At 43.2% G+C, this 17308-nt stretch overlaps 1 protein-coding gene across 7 annotated transcripts in view; it reads left to right on the top strand.

The window, feature by feature from the left end:
• Positions 1-17308, top strand: part of gtf2ird1 (GTF2I repeat domain containing 1) — a 31078-nt gene that overhangs the window by 10942 nt on the left and 2828 nt on the right. For all 7 annotated transcript variants that reach the window (XR_014755141.1, XM_084698010.1, XM_084698013.1 and 4 more), the window contains exons 11-21: positions 935-960; positions 1121-1247; positions 1491-1534; positions 1661-1741; positions 13092-13193; positions 14819-14872; positions 14982-15059; positions 15266-15449; positions 15553-15614; positions 15835-15897; positions 16083-16350. Coding sequence is in view for 6 of the 7 variants with exons in the window: in XM_084698010.1 (XP_084554136.1) it covers positions 935-960; positions 1121-1247; positions 1491-1534; positions 1661-1741; positions 13092-13193; positions 14819-14872; positions 14982-15059; positions 15266-15449; positions 15553-15614; positions 15835-15897; positions 16083-16350 (1089 nt within the window). In the remaining variant the exon portion in view is untranslated. The remainder of the gene's footprint in view (positions 1-934; positions 961-1120; positions 1248-1490; positions 1535-1660; positions 1742-13091; positions 13194-14818; positions 14873-14981; positions 15060-15265; positions 15450-15552; positions 15615-15834; positions 15898-16082; positions 16351-17308) is intronic.

Below are 17308 nucleotides of genomic sequence, written 5' to 3'. Positions count from 1 at the left end.
CTGTTAATAGCTGTCTTACTAGAACGGCGTAGGTATGCATCGTTGCTAACGTGTGCTGACGTTGTGACTGTGCGAATGTGAAAAAGAGGCGTTAGTGACAGAGAGACTGAGGAAGAGCGGAGAAGGGAAATGCAGCTGAACGAATACGCTGCGTGTTTTAACCTAAATCGTTTTTGAAAACAATTATGAAACGCAATATGTGGCGGCTGGTGTTGATTCTGTGGCGCACCTCCACAAATAAGTCTATGTTTGGGAAACACTGTTAACAAGAAGGTACCACACAAATGTACTAAAACAGATAGTCTTCCTGGAACCCATGCAGTCTAAGACTTAGGACTTGGTTATTGGAACTGAGCCATTTTTAAACCTGTTTAGCCCATTTGGTAAATAACTGTATGACGTTATTAAACTACAATAACCAAACCTTGTGGGGAGGTGCCTGTGCCATGTCCTTTCTGGACAGTTATTTCAGATATACCAAGGTAAGGTTTGTAACAACCCACACCATCTGCCAGTCAAATGCCCTGCCCTCCTCCAACAGACTGTGTGTCCCGCTGACTGGTAACCGCTGCCACACACACCCCAGCATGTGCCCCCCACACACTCTGGCTCATTGTGCCAGCGTCTTGCTGCTTTTCAAAGCATTTTGTTTTGCATCAAATTTTTGATTAGGCAGTGTGCCTCGCTCGGGGGGGGGGGGGGGGGGGGGGGGGGCACGGCCTGCTCGTCTTAAATGAATTGTGGGATGAATTGAAAATTGTATTTATATGAAGGTGAATTAAACTCTCCTTGACCTCGAAGATGGCCCATGCTCGAACCCTGCAGAGTTGTCTGTTGTCTTCTATCCAATCTGCTTAGAACTGCTATTCACATTATCAGTGGGTCTTTGGTGCTGTTGATTAACTTTCTTCTGCTCTCCTCTTCCTCTGCACAGAATGTTTGATGAAAGGATTTTCACAGGTAAGAATTAGTTTTGCTACTGTTACCTCAAAACTACTGATATTCCCATTTAGCATGTTAGCACGTCCCTGTGTGAAGTGTCATCTTATCAGATATTTTGATGTGGGATTCTGTAGCTCGGTGTGTTTTCATAATCTGCGTGGATATTTATTTTGTGAAGCTGCTGGCAAAGTGGCCAAGGAGGAGGGCAAGCATGATATGGGCTCCGCCTGTGAGGACAGTTTCCTTGACAACCTTCGAGTCCTGCCCACTGCTCTGGAGCTGGTTAGCAATCCTCATAGCAGCAGGTTAGAATACAAGAATACAACACCTATGCCCTTATGCCAAGTCAGCAGTGACATTAGGTTTGATGTGAAAAAGAATTAGAGGAATGTTCTTGTAAAAACAAGTGTTTTAAATAGGTTAGGTTAAGAATTGTACAGAATTTGCATGTGTATTTTATACAACTATAACTATAGGCTTATCAGCTATAACTTTAGTTTTCTCATCTCCTTGGTTGTGTACTAAAATATTTTGTATCTGTATTTCAGATCCACAAGTGCTTGTGTTAGCCCCTTGGCTGATTGTGAAGCTGGTAAGAGCAAAGCAGCAATTTTTTAAACTTCCACCAACCACTCGAAATATTACACACTATTAAGTTCAATGTCATGCTCAGCTAGAAATATTTACAAAATGCACTGTCTATTTTGCTTCTTTAAAGGCCCCTCGGGAGATTGTATTCCTTTGAAAAAGATTAAAACGGAGCCTCCAGATGGGGAAATCATTCAGGTGACAGTACCAGGTAAGTGGTCCAGCCCAGCCATTACTTTTAAAATAGTCTGAGCCAGATAGAATCACCTCAGACTCTGGTTGCACTACAGCAGGAGCCCTAAATAAATGTATTAAAGTTATTTTGGAATCATTTTATAAACACTTTAAAGCATGGATATGCTAACTCATGGTTAACCTTTAGAGGAGTGAGTTCTAAATATTACCGACGCTGCCACCAGAGTGAGTTATTTTTTTTAAACGAAAGCTAGCTAGCTTTCGTTAGCTTCCGTTACCTAGCAACCTAGCATAATACTCGTAGCAATGCCACTACCTGCTAGTGTTACTTGTTAGCCTCCTAATTGTAAATTTTGAAGCCATACTATAGCGTTTGTCATATAGTTTTTGTCTATCGGAAAATAGTCGGTTGGAATGTTCAGAATCACATATGTGTGACGGTACTCTGTGGGGCCCGCTTTCGAACGATCACATATACGTGACGCTACTAATTAACGGGTTAAAAGAGTTTTACGGCACCAATGAGGACTTGAATGTCAGAGCCGTAAGAGCCATGACATTTTGTAGGAGTTTGACTGATATACCTGTATTTACTTCCTTTATTCTCTACTGTTCCTCTGGAGGTTATGTGCTCTCGTGGACCCGTAGACCTTGAGCAAATGTTTTACTTTTGCCTTACTCTTTTCATATTTCCTCATTTTGGCTTATTCTAGCATGGTCTACAGTGACCCCTCTACAAATCCACCCTGTAGCCATACTCCGACAGAGATCTTCAAACTTACTTTTGTGCTGTCAGTCCCTCCTTCCACTGACTCAGTCCTAAATCCCATAACTAAATACAACATTACAGGATTGTGGACAAAAAAATCTGTAGTCTTTAGCACAACTCTTTTTTTCATTTGAGTCACATGACGTCGCTGTCACTTTGCGCCGCCATCTTACCAATCGCCTCGGTCTCAGTCATGCCTGCAATATGTAGTGCAGTTGGCTGCATTAGCAGCCAAAAGAGGAACCCGGACTGGTATTTCATTCTATACCAAAATACTAAAGGCTATTCCTCCTACGTTTGTTATAATGGATAGCATAATATAGGGCTTCACGATTATGGCCAAAAGGATAATCACGATTATTTTGATCAATATTGAGATCACGATTAATTATCACGATTATTTGTTGATTTTAACCTAATCAAATTTTATTGTCACAATGCATTGTACCTGCAGAATGGATGTGAATAAAACTCAAAATATACAATCAATAAAAAACAAATATTCCATACCAGACCACATAATAACATTTCAGAACTATGCAGAAAAGACTAGTTTACAGGTTTTTGGAAAGAAACAGTAGCCTGTCAACACTTTCTGGCTTGAGGCATGAGCAAAGGCAGGTCACAGGTAGGTTTTTTTGTTTTCCTTGGTAAGATAGTAGCCTTATGACCGACGTCTATCTGTTGTGGAATTTTCCTCACGTTACTCTGTAACGTATTCAAATTGAAAACCATCTCCGTCCATACTAGTGTTTTCATATTGTTTTCCAAATGTTTGCCATCCACACTAACACGGGTACATGACAATTGTTGTCATGGTTATGCCACTCCTGCCCCTCCCTCCCGCCACGGTGCCCTGTTTACATACTCCTCTGGCAATACCATTTGGTGTTTTAAAATTGTCCCACCCTAGCTGTCTCACCCAGAATCGTCGCTCTATGTTTGGTTTAAACCGTCTTCTCTGCTTTGTACCCCTATCGTTCAGGCACACCTAGGGCGGCATGAAGAGTGGGGTGTCATTGTCCCAAGTACATCCATTAATTAACTCTCCCCCACAACCACCAGAGAGCGTCAACCATGCCACGTCATATCTCCGTGTTGCGTTTGGGGGGGGGGCACTGCGATGTGTGCTCCTGGGGGGGTGGGGCGGCACTACGCTTTGTGCTACTGGGGGAGTGGGGGGGGCAGCACTACGCTTTGCGCTCCCGGGCGGGGGCTTTTGATACATTTCGCCTAGTGCGCCAGATGTGCTAGGACCGGTACTAAAACACAGACATATATATGCATTTCTACATTTACTCGGGCTACTGTGGACGGGGCCTCTGTCCTCTGTAACCGTCTGCATCTAGAAACTAAGCTGCATGGTGCAGGGAACATCTCACGATCAGGCATTAAGTGTATTCGACTCCATGCTGCACCACAGCCGGCTGCACCCTGCGGATTGGAGAAAGAGTTTATCGTAGCCCAATACATAAAATGACAAATTTTCCAACTTTACAGAGCCGTTTATAACTCCTCCCCGACTGCAAGCGGCAACCCTCGCTGGTCGTTTCATGCAGCCGCAGCCAATGTCGAAAGCACCTATTGGTTCAGGCAGGAGGACTGGGTAGTTTTGTTTCAGATACTTTATTCCACATGATACAATACATTATTGTAATATTTGATTTGGCGTATGGTTGTGCTCACAGCGGCTCCCTGCCGCACCGTCTCCTGAGACACCGTCTCCTGAGACACCGTCTCCTGAGACACCGTCTCCACATCCGGGCAGAGAGCAACAGCATTCCCCCTGAGAAAGAAGAAAAAGAAAACCAGACAAAAGGGAGGAGGCCGGGGAGGTGGAGGCCGCAGGAGACCGAGAGTGCTTGTGTCGCACTAGCAATGCAGGATTGGAATTCCCTGCTATATACCCCGCCCTATTAGAAGGGTGTGCCTGTCGCGTGATGACGTTTGCTAGTCACGCTAGGTCTCGCGTCCCCCTGCATGAACCTGCTTCGCTTGTTTTACGGAGCGCTAGATTGGCTTTGCAAAAAATAACTTTGATATGGAGCGTTATATTAACGGAATGACACATTTTAAATATCGCTCGATCATATGAATTTGATCGTGGGAAGCCAAAATCGTAATTGAATCAAATAGACAAATGCAATATACGTCCCATAGCTTACACGGGACCCTTTCAATACAGCAAAGATGGGTGTTCATTTTTGAATCATTTGCCCTTGAGAGGACTAATTAGTCGTTGAAGAAGCAGGCTGTCTTCCTCATGTTGGGCAACCAACAAGTTGTTTAAAATCTGATTAGAATTTACTTTCTAAGTTTCCTCCTGAGCGCTGCCTCTTCATTTGGCCTCCTTCTCCTCCAACCAACCAGTAGGCTAGCACCACTCCTCCAGCTGAGTAATATATGTAATTTTACAACTATATATTATCAAGGGAACTTAATGGTCTTGGAACTGCAGTCATACACTTCAATGCTTTTGAAATATGTCTTATTGTGTTTACCTGTGTGTGAGACCTCTGCTGTCTGGTTTGCTGAGGTGGGAAGTCTGGAAAAGTATATCAGTTGCACATGGACAATCAGATATTGTGATTAGATTGCCCTGATTTAAACAAAATTCTCAATATAACACAAATTTAACGGGTGGATTTTTATTGACAGCTTGTCTGGGAAAAGAACACCATAACATTAAGCTAATTTAAGACTTGTATTTAAGTAATGTGTCACATTACTTTTCTTAATCCTATGTGTGTGTGGTTTGTTGCACTTCCACTTCTTGACTCAACCATTTTTTTCTCATTGGGGTGTGCTTGCCTTCATCGACCAAAAACCATTGTTATCTCACATATATATTATTATTATTGTTTATTTTCGCGCCCCTAAGGCTCAGTCAATATTTGGAATACATAGACAACGTCGATGTCAAAAGGTTCGTCTTGGTCTTGATTGCGTTGCTTCTATTTGGATTTAAGTTCCGTTGCACAGTTTAGGAGGTTACAAAATTTCTGTGGGGACAAAGTGCCTTTTGTCGACGAAGGGTAACCTGTGCTAGCTACGTCACCACGTCAACACACGTTAGCAACGACTCATGGATACAACGTGATAGAGACTTTCTAGCTCGCAAATTGGAGCTTGGATTAGTGAAAAATACCACCCCCAAAAAATCACAACCATTTGGCTTTGTAGAGAAAGCGATTTCAAGTGGAACTGCAATCTCGCATTTTTGTTTTAGGTCGTGACAGTCTTTGAAATTTGAGCGAGTGCAGGTCGCCCGTGAGACTGCCTCGTCTTTTAGGCGGCAGCCATGCTAGAAAGCATCATAGTTATATATATATTTTTTTTTTCTTACCTGTTCTAAAATCAGCGCAAACCACGGCCTCTTGGGGCTTATTGCTTACTTATCCCTTACAAAAGAAACGTTCTAATTTCCTGCGCTTTCAAACAATCATTGGAGTGTGGATAGGAACGGCAGCTAGCTTGCCTCTAGCAAACTGCTTTTGAATTAGCCATGTCCCCCTAAATTAATATCAAACTTATGTACGTTTTGTGTGGCTTATTTTCAGTTAGCAGACGGTACTATTTGGATCGCAATTCTATCTGAAATACTGCCAGTGACAACGTTGTTACAGTAGCTTGTTTCAAAGGGGGTTCCTTGTTTCAAAAGGTGTTCTTAATGAATCATGCAATATGAGTAGGCTAAATGCTTGAAAATATCACTAGAAGGGGAAAACGGACCCACCTGCATCTGAAGCAAGCAAGCACACCCTACAATTTCCCCAGAAATTGTACCCTCTCTAGTTGTGATTAAAATGTGATTAATCGTGCAACCCTAGGTAACATTGTCAGCTTTTTTCCCTGACCACTTTCTGAGCAGGTGTCAAACAACACTGTCATTCCATTGAACCATGGGCATAAAGGCCTGTTAGCTACAAAGTAGTGCAAGATATTTTTTATTTGTCAGGTGTACAGAACAACGCAAGGTCTTTGATACGGAGCCTTCTATTAACGGAATGACGCATTTTAAATATCACTCGATCACGGGAATTTGATCGTGGGAAGCCGAAATCGTAATTTGATTGATCGTGCAGCCGGGACAAGTGGATTTTTTGGAGGGCAAGTGGAAGAGAAATAATAATAATAAAAATAATACATTTTATTTATATAGCGCTAATCAAAATACTCAAAGTCACTTTACATGGTTAAAATAAACATAAAACAAGTACATCATACAAAATCACAGCATTTTTACACATTAAAAGCAGATCTAAAAAGGTGCGTTTTAACTAATGATTTAAAAGTTGACAGGTTGGTGCAGTCTCTGATGGGTTTGGGGAGTGAGTTCCAAAGGGAGGGAGCGGTGATGGAAAAAGCTCTGTCACCCCAGGTTCGGTGCTTGGTCCTGAGTGGGGTGGACAGGAGGTTGGCATTAGAGGAACGGAGGGAGTGGGAGGGAGTGTGGTGGTGAAGCAGGTCGGTGAGGTAGCGGGGGGCCTGGTTGTGAAGGGCTTTGTGAGTGAGAAGAAGAACTTTAAAGTGAATGCGTTGTGGGACGGGGAGCTAGTGGAGGTTCTGGAGGACGGGGGTGATGTGGTCACCGGAGCGGGTGTGAGTGAGCAGACGTGTGGGGGAGTTCTGGATGTACTGGAGTTTATTGAGGATTTGGATGGTGAGCCGTAAAGGATGATATTGCAGTAATCAAGTCTGGAAGTGATGAATGAGTGGATCAGAATCTCGGCAGTGGAGGAGGAGAGTGATGGACGGAGGCGTGCAATGTTTTTGAGATGGAAAAATGCAGTCCTGGTGATGTTATTGACGTGAAGTTCGAGGGTGAGGTGACAAAAATGTCAAAGGTCAAAAATGATGCTAAGGTTACGCATGTGAGGGGAGGGGGACAGAGTGGAGTTGTCAATGTTGATGGTGAGGATGTGGGTGGTTTTGGTGAGGGATTTCGGACCGATGATGATGAAGTCTGTTTTGTCACAGTTGAGTTTGAGAAAGTTTATTTGCATCCAGGATTTGATTTCACTGAGACAGTTGGTGAGGGTGGAGATTGTAGCAGGGGTGATGGAGGTAGTGGAAATGTAAAGTTGGATGTCATCGGCATAGCAATGAAAGCGTAATCCATGACAGTGTATGATGTTGCCGAGGGGAAGCAGGTAAAGGATGAATAGGAGGAGACCAAGCACCGAACCCTGGGGGACGCCTTGGGACAAAGGGGCAGGGGAGGAGGTGCAGTTGTTGATGTGGATGAACTGTTGTCGGTCAGTAAGATACGATCTGAGCCAGGAAAGGGGAGTGCCAATTATATTAATGGTGGAGAGGAGGATAGAGTGGTTAACAGTGTCAAAGGCTGCAGTAAGGTCGAGAAGGATGAGGATGTTTAGGTGGCCGGAGTCTGAAGAGAGGAGGAACTCGTTGGTGACTTGCAGAAGGGCTGTTTCAGTGCTGTGTTGTGGGCGGAAGCCATATTGGAATTGTTCGTACAGGTTATTGGAGGTGAGGTAGGTTTTAAGCTCTGAGGCGACAGCACATTCCAGTATTTTTGACAGAAGAGGGAGATTGGAGATCCGAAATTAGACATGTCGTCAGGGTTGAGTCCAGGTTTCTTGAGGATGGGGGTGATGGCAGCCAGTTTGAGTATTTGAGGAACTGAATCAGAGCTGAGGGAAGAGTTGATGATGCGTATGATGAGAGAGGAGATTGCTGGGAACAGGTGGGGTGGTGGGAGAGGTAGGATAGGTGGTGGGAGAGGTAGGGGAAGTGGTCAGGTTGCTGTAGATGTTGTCGATTTTGTTTTGAAAATATGACAGGATGGCGTTGCACTTGTTAACTGTGAAGGAAGAAGTGATGTTGTCGCTGGGTTTCAGGAGTTTACTGATGGTGGAGAAGAGAGTCCTGGGGTTGGTGGAGCCAGAATGGATGAGGTGCGAGTAGTAGGTGGACCGGGCTGTAGAGAGGGCATGTTTGTAATCCTGAAGGTGGTCTGTGTAGGCTTGGTGATGCACTGTTAAACCGGTTTTCTTGTCAAGTCTTTCAAGCTGGCATTTACAGGATTTCATCTTATGGAGTTCAGGAGTATACCAGGGGGCTGAGTGTGTGAAAGAGACCGTTTTTGTTTTAACAGGAGCCAGGTGATCCAAACAAGAGGAGAGTGTGTTGTTATAATAGTTGGTGAGGTTGAAGGGGTTATCTGACAGTGGGGGAGGGGAGGCATACAGTTTACTGGAGAGGGAGGCTGAGAGAGCTGAGGGGGAGATGGATTCATGGTCCGGTGGTGGAGCGCTAGTGTGAAGCTAACGTTAGCTTGCAACCAAGAGCCGGCTGTCCAGGGAAGGAGAAACGGTGTGAGCCCCAGGAATATCCACAGGAAAATTAGCATATGGAGCTAATCTTCCGTCTCCCACGTACAGTGTATTGTGGTGGCTGTTCCGACATCTGGTGCTGATTAACAAGGGGGTTCAGGATGCTGTGAGGGTAAGCTAACCTCGCTGGATTTGAGTTTCGCCAGCACGGCAAAGCTAAAAGCTTTGGTTTTCAGGTCAGCAACCTTCTTTTGAGCGGCGTCTTTCTTGTTCTTTTCGTCGTTCTTTTTGTCGTGCTTCTCATGTGGCAGTTGTCGAAGGAATCCAAATGTTCTTGCTCCACTTCAAATGTACTTGCTCCACTGGACAAGTTATACCTCAAACATAATAAAATACCATGTTACTTACGTTAGATGCAGTGCCACTCTACGTCTATTTTCCCAATTTTAAAGTTAAAGTTTAAAGTTTCTGTGATGCTGACTTCATCTAGTTGAATTCTGCACCAAAAAAGTTGAGGAGGACAGCCTTAAGAGAGAACGCAATTCTCCATTGATCTGTCAAATCAGAATTTTGATTTGAGTCACGAAAGTCTTGAAATTTGAGTGATAATGCGTCGCCCGCATAGTAGGCGGCAGCCATGTCCCCCGTTAATTACACTGTTTTGGCATTTAAGCCTCAGAGTCTCGGCGCTCACTGGCAGTGTTCACAATGTTGTATTTCACTCTATTCTACACCAAAACATGTCAGAGAGGACTGCTTTTTGTAGATACGAGCCTGCCGAAGATGCCAGAATCTTGGATTTCTTTAACCGAGCCTGTTTTATTTGTCATTTGCATGGGATCTAGAAAAATATTCATGGTGTGGCAAGAAGGTGGCAGGGGATTTTGAGGGGTGGCAGTGCTGATTTAATTGCAGTATATTAATCAATGTTTATTTGGAATCAACGTTTATTTGGAATGCCCCCAAATTAAGACATTTTAACTCAAAAAGATTAGGCTACATTATTATGGCGCATTATTAAAGCCTTAAATCAAAGATATTGAGGAAACACTGAAAACAAAAATTTGTTTTCATTGATTTATTGGCTATTGGTTAATCAATAATAAACTGTATAGCCAAACCGAAAGTTGGACAACTTGGTCAGCTAGTAGTAGAAGAATTTGCAACAAGTTTGAAGTTTGTATGGTCAATTTTGACAAAAATATTGAAGAAACACTGAAAATTGTGTGTATTCAAATGTATGCTAGGTTTTTCAGCATTCAGGCTCTCTACTCTTTTACCCCGGTCCCTAAATATGACACAGAGCCTGGACGGAAGTACGAATATGACTGTTTGTTGAATCTCGAATATGAAACTGATTTCACCTCGGTCTCGGCGCAGTGGGGAGGGTGGTTGGAGTAATCTAGTGCTGCATTCACTTGCAGTGGGATATTAGCAGGCCCGAACGTAATTTGCGAGCGCAGAATTCTGATGAAAACCCGCGGAATTTCAAATAGAATGCATTGGTCTAAGGCAAAATTTTAATAAACTTGTCAACACATATTTCGTCTCTATTCTTTCGAAATATTTAACCTGTAAACAGAGCCCATTGCCACCAGTCTAGGTAGTAGGCATAGCCGCGGGAACATATTTTATCAGGGGGGTGCTGGGGGGGGGGGGGGGGGTTTAATGTTGCGGGGCGGCAGGGACGGACTGGGAGTAAAAATAGGCCCTGGACTTTGATCCAGACCAGCCCACCGGAACCGGCCCCCGTATACGACACCACTGCTGCCCTGCTAATGCATGCACCTTCTGTGTTTGATGTGATGCTAGTTCGGGTGTTCGATACTTAATCCGAGCGTGCAGAGCTTATGTAAAATAAACAGCTGTTTTTCAATTGGTAAAACCTTGTCTAGTGAAGGTGATGTCTTTTTGTCTTTTATTTGTTCAGCCCCACCGTTACGTTTCTTAGCCTGGTTTTCCATCGTTATTCTTCTCCCGGTGCTCTCGATGGCCAGTCCGCTACTGCTGGGCTGTGCCGCGGTGGTGGATTTTCAAGTCATATATTTTTTCATTATTCTTGTGCTGTCAGGGGGTACTGCAGCACCCTCAGCACCCCTAGTTCCCGTGGCCATGGTCGTAGGTCTGTGATAGCAATCAAAGGAAGTCTGTCAACCCTGAAACTGGTAGAGTAATGTTCACATTAGACCAGCTACTGTAGCCAATATTAAAACGTTAGTCAGAAAAGCCCAGATTCAGCCCTGAAGAATTGACAGATTTTCAGTCTGAATAACCGCAGAAAATTTGAAAAAAATCTGCAGATTTTGTTTGGGCTTGTATATTAGAAATTCGCTCTCGCAAATGTCCGACTGTGGAGGGGAGGTTGGAGTCGTCAAGTGCTGCATTGACTTGCATTGGGATATTAGAAATTGTCTCTCGCAAATGTCCAACTCCAACTCGGTGGAGTGGGGGGGGGGGGGGGGGTGGAGTTGTCTCGTGCTGCATTCGCTTGCAGGCGGATATGGTCATTTGCCTGAGAAAGCGACCTCCGTTAACCAGGTTTTGCCCGTTTCACTAGGTCAGGCTATTTAAAGGTCTCGGACAAGTGACTTTTGTGCATAGACCGTAAGTGCCTCAAAAAGTTAATGTCAAGCCCTGCACATTGGGCCTCAATCAGCATTAAATTCTAAGTTTATCTTACATTTGCTCTTAAGAAAGTTCCTAAGAAAAGTCTACGTGTGATTCATGACGTGTTCCTAAACAGCAGAATTGTTCGCAGGTGTGGTCTTAGATTGATGAATCCCAATATGTCGTAAGTTGAAAGCTCCTATTTAGCATAGGTAAACATCCCGTTATTTCCCATAAAAGTTTCAAAAAGACGTGGTAAAGACGGTGGAGACCTCGACAAAAGACAGAAAAACTTTTGGAATTCTGAAGTCGAGGTACAGCTGCAAGAAGTTAGCGACAAACGACACAACATATTTAATAGCGTCAGCGGTGAATACAAAGCAGTAAATAAAACCGATGCATGGAATGCAATTACTCATGCATTGAACGCTGTATTTGGAGAAGGGCGCAGAACTGATGAAGTGAAAAATAAATAGTTTACCTTAGAATTCTGAAGCAAAAACAACATATTTCAAAACATAGCCTTGAAGACAGTTGACTGTTACAAATATCCATGAGGACTGCTTGGTAGCCTAAAGCATCCCAACACTCTGCAAATAAATAGTTATGTTCACGGAAGATGCGTTCCCTCCTCAGGGCACGATCTGCAAAATTTTGCAGCAGCAATAAATACGCAATTGTGTGGTGTTATGCAGAATAAGCCTACTTTGGGCCTATAAATACCACGATAAGTCACTTATGATTGGATGGCAAGGTTCCCCGTCAACATAATTGATGTGAATTCAAGGCAAGGCAAGGGTGGTTTATTTATATAGGCCGAGCACAATTCATACACAAGACTTGACTATTAAAACAAACATATAATTAAGTGTAAAATAATGAAAATTATTAGTTGCAAAATTAAAGGAGAGAAATACTAAATGTTTAATTAGAACGAACAAAAACTGTAAATTCTTACCTAAGAACAAATCCCAAATAAGAAAACATTGGTGAATGCCAGAATCTTTGTGAAAACTGCATAAGTGGGATTTGAGAACAAATTAGTTCTTAAGAAGATTCGGTGAATGAGGCCCATTTTCCAGATTAATGACAGCTATTCGTGAGCTAAGTGGCACTAAGATGAGTGCTAGCTAGCTGTTAGCCACTTAGCTAACAACTCGCTATCTAGTCAGAATAAACTTAAACTAAAATCATACATTAGATTTTTTTTTAATAATACCTAAATTTCCCATGATTAAAGTCCTTGGTGGCCAGATGCCACACTTTCACGTCATTCACCCATTCAGCCACAGCATTTTGATAAGCATCCGTACTCTTGACAGCCTTCAAGCTATCCCAACTTTATGGGAGGGGTTATGCACACGATAAATGTTTATAGTGGAAAGCCAATTGGGGCAAGCCTGGGGCAGATAATAAGGGACAAAATAAAACTGGGGGTAATGAATAAGGATCGGAGCCTAACATTGAAATTTTCTCGAGATATCTCTGTCTCTCTCTCATTCAAATGGGCAGTTTGGGCGGCCATACTGGGCAAGATCGGTTGTGAATATGGTGGCGTTCTGTTTGGATGTGACGTAGGTGGCATCTATGAATAGTACCTCCTTCCCTTGTCTCCCTCTCTATTGTCAACAACCAGAACCTTAAATCCAGTCTCTAACCTTTCACTCTCGCTGTCCTTTCTTACAAACCAGATGCCAATGTGTCTGCAGAGGAGCCTAGCGACTCTCTGGCTGATCCAACTGCAGCTACTGCCCCACCCTCTACTCATCGTCGCCCCCCTGAGCCTCATGCAGGTAACTGCAGCCTCCTTCCACTCTTCCACCTCCACCTGCTCACTGCAGCACCAGGACTGGCCAGATACAGCTGCATCCACAGCACCAACGCTGGCCAACAACTGCAACATGCTCTCCGCCTCTTTTAGGGAGCTAGCTTACCAGCTACACGTATGAACACACTTTTCACAGATACTTCTACTCCCCCCTTCTTACCCCTGTAGTCACTAGTGCCCACTTCTACTCCTTAACATTTCTTCCACCCAGGGGCGCCGCCAGGAATTTTGGGCCCCATGAAAGAAAAAAATAGATAATTTCTATTTGTTTTTCAATTTTTTGGAATTGTCCTAACTTTTCCCCCCTATACGGCGCCCCTGCTCCCACCCTTCCTCCTCCATGAAAAGCACTGTTTCATCGGTTTCATCGGTTTCCAAAGAATTAGCTATTTTGTTCTCTTTTCTTTCTATATTTGGCAGCATTTGGGGTTCCAGAAAACCCTAGTTACCTCTTGCGTTGCATCATCCCTGAATTTTGATAATGTTCACATTGATTTGAAACTTTTGGAATCTGATGAACGGTGCACAACTTCAGTTTTCGAGTACGAGAGTTGAAGTTAAACTCCAAGTCCCTAATTCTTCCCTTGGTCTTGTCCTGATGTAGTGTCCTTTTAAGACTCCTCTACTCCAAACTCAGATTCAGGGAGCTCCCCTCCTTTCCTATTAGCCTTCTGTGCTGTAGATGCTATACCCATAGACACAATGTATATGCCTATAGCTAAACCTAATCTTCTTCTATGGTTCAATTGCGTGAGGTAACCAAGAACACATGAGTAATGTCAGGGTTTCCCGCAGAAAATTGATTTGTTAAGGTGGTAGGGTGGGGGGTGGGGCTAGTTTGTGCGATAGACTAATGTGTTCTGCAGAGAAGGGAGACTGGCGTTGGTCACAGTTTGGGATGGATGGGAGAAAACAGGACAACGGCGGATATCTCAATCTTTTTTTTTTACTACGTAGTTAAGGCCTTAACTGAAAAGTGCTGCGGGAAACACTGATTCTCATAGAACACATCCTCTGGTTACGCTTGATTTGCTGTTCATAATCCACTTAATATGAGGTAGATAGCTATACTGTATGTTAGATTCAGGGTAGCTGTAGAGAATAAGAGCTGCATATCATTCCTTTTTTTAGTTTTTCTGTTGATTTGAAATTATGTTGAAGTTTTCTTTTTTTTTCACAAATGATGACTGAAGGAATAAGATACTGGTAAGTGCAGTAAATATAACATTCAATATTTACTGGAATGACTTCCTTTTTCTATGCATAACCTAACTGATGTTTATTGTTCTCTAGGCAATGTAAAATCAGCAAAGGCACATCATTGCCTTGCACGTATTGTACATTAATAAACAACACTATGTGCCAAGACTTGGGAGAACAAGAAAGAGATAATTTTTTTATTTAAATAACATTGTAATAGATCCCCTAAAATCTCTAAACTTGGGCCAATGTCTGGGTACTCAGCAGTTGGGAATGTCATAATAGATGTTAAACTTCAGAATTAGCCTGCTGTGCAAGCAAAAAACTTTTATACTATTCTTTTTTACATTGTTGGTACTCTGCTCATTTGTCATCGTTCTTACCTTCCAGCTGAAGCGCTGTCACCAAAATCTGCCACCCAAGGCGCCCAAAAATCTTCTGAAGGTAAGCATATCCTACAGACTTGACCATGTGTGGTAAGAATCACATGCCCACGGTCAAAGTGTTTTTTTGCACGTGCCATCGAATTGCTATTTCTCTCTTCTGGATTTAGGAAGCCTCACTGAAGATATAGGCGAAATGATTCTGCAGCTTCGGAGACAGGTTGACAGCCTGTTCAGTACCAAGTATGGTGAGCTAACCCAGTATACATAGACACCAACCAGGACATCTCAGACTCTGAAACTGAAACTGAACAGTTATCCTATCCTAAGTAGGCAAACAGAAACATTCTCCATAAATTGTACTGATAGCCTGACCCCCCTCTCTCTTTTCCTTTGTCTGCCTATTTATCTTGATTTCTTTCCCACCCAAAAACCCTCACCTCTTTGCATGCAGCTGAAGCACTTGGCCTACCAGAGCCAGCAAAAGTGCCCTACTCCAAGTTCCAGATGTACCCAGATGACCTGATAGTCACCGGGCTACCCGAAGGTATTTCTCTCCGAAGGCCCAATTGCTTTGGTGCAGCGAAACTACGCAAGATCCTGGCTATCAGCAGTCAAATTCAGTTTGTTATTAAAAGGTGAGAAGTGTGCAATATGCCGTCTGCTATCAAACTTCGATCACCCTCTAGGGTTATATAGACAAGGATTTTAAGCCTATAAGTAAAGACATGTATTTTCAAGGCCAGAGCTGTTGACTGACCAAGTAAAGCAAGAGATGCCTCCTGTACCAGACTGCAATTCAGGTAACTGCAGCTTAATACAAAATACACACAACCATAACAGACAAGCCAGACTTTCCTTTTGATAAGTTTTCTTTTGGAGTGGGCTTCAACACACGCTGTTATAGTGTAATCTTACTTGCACATAGGGATTGCATACTGTCATTTTACAATCAGTAATGTTTTAGGCATGTAGAAGTTCAATCTAATCTTTAAAAATAATTTGGAGTCAATTTCTTATCAGACCTTGACTCCAAAGACACTTTAGCAGAAGATGCTGCTGCATCAAAGAGACCTGGATTCTCAGGTAAATAATGAAGTGTAAAAAAAGTCTCATAATCACAGTATCAATGTATTAATTAATTGTTGTGTAAGATGTAGCGGACCCAGATCTTGCCACAGATCACTTCCATTTCAAACCACCTGTGAACATGTTGGCGTTAACAATTACTCCCTACTTTTAAAGATGCTGACATGCCACTATGTCTACAGACTGCCTGGAAGCCAAGCTCTCCAGGATCGACCTGGCCAACACCCTAAGAGAGCAGGTCCAGGATCTCTTCAACAGGAAGTATGGCGAGGCGCTGGGCATCAAGTATCCTGTCCAGGTGCCTTACAAGAGGATCAAGAGCAACCCAGGCTCAGTCATCATCGAGGGCTTACCTCCTGGTATCCCCTTCAGGAAACCCTGTACATTTGGCTCTCAAAACTTGGAGAGGATTCTTGCTGTGGCAGATAAGATCTGCTTCACCATTACCAGGTGAGTGCTAGTGTATAAAATGAAAAAAAGTGAGACTATTAATTGACATGGTATTTACAGTTGGGTTGTTAAGACCCTCAAGCCATAATAATAATAATAATAATAGTTATAATGCACTTTATATCAACTAAAATCTCAAAGTGCTACAGGTTAAAAGCATGAAAGGGCAAATCAAATTAAATAAAAACAATCATGTTGACCAAAAAAATAAAATAAAGAAAAACAGAAAAAACAACAACAACAAAAAAGTCCATCAACAAAAGGCTCTGTTAAAAAGGTTGGTTTTTAGGCCATGTTTAAAAGGATCTACAGTCTGTGGTGTCCTGAGATGATCAGGGAGAGCATTCCACAGACGGAGCAGCGAGCAGAAAGCCCAAGCTCCCATGGTATGCAGCTTAGTTCTTGGTGGTTTGAGTAAATGTTTTTCAGCAGATCGGAGGGTCCGTGTGGAGGTTTGTGGGGTGAGAAGTTCTTTGAGGTAGGGGGGGGGGGCATTACCGTGGAGACACTGATGGATGAGGAGGGAAACCTTGTACTCAATCCTGAATGAGACAGGAAGCCAGTGGAGTTACCTGAGGATGGGGGTGATGTGGTCATGCTTGCGCACCCTCATCAGGATTCTGGCAGCACTGTTTTGGATATAGTGCAGTTTCTGGAGACTTTTGCCAGGAATCCCGATGAGGAATGCATTGCAATAGTCAAGCCTGGAGGAGATGAAGGCATGGACAAGCTTTTCTGTATCTACCAAAGTGAGTGTGGGACGGAGTGGCAATATTTTTGAGGTGAAAAAAGGATGTTTTACACAGATGTTTGATGTGAGCCTCAAAAGTCAGATGGGCCAAAAAAAGTGATGCTGGTGATGACGGATGACCGAACCTGATGAGGGGTGCCGACTAAAATGGCTTCAGTCTTGGAGTTGTTTAATTGCAGGAAATTTTGCTTCATCAATGCCTTAATC

This window comes from Hypomesus nipponensis, chromosome 5, assembly GCF_054491055.1.
Source record: "Hypomesus nipponensis isolate SF chromosome 5, ASM5449105v1, whole genome shotgun sequence".
NCBI lineage: Eukaryota > Metazoa > Chordata > Actinopteri > Osmeriformes > Osmeridae > Hypomesus > Hypomesus nipponensis.
This window is presented reverse-complemented; position numbering and strand designations above follow the sequence as displayed.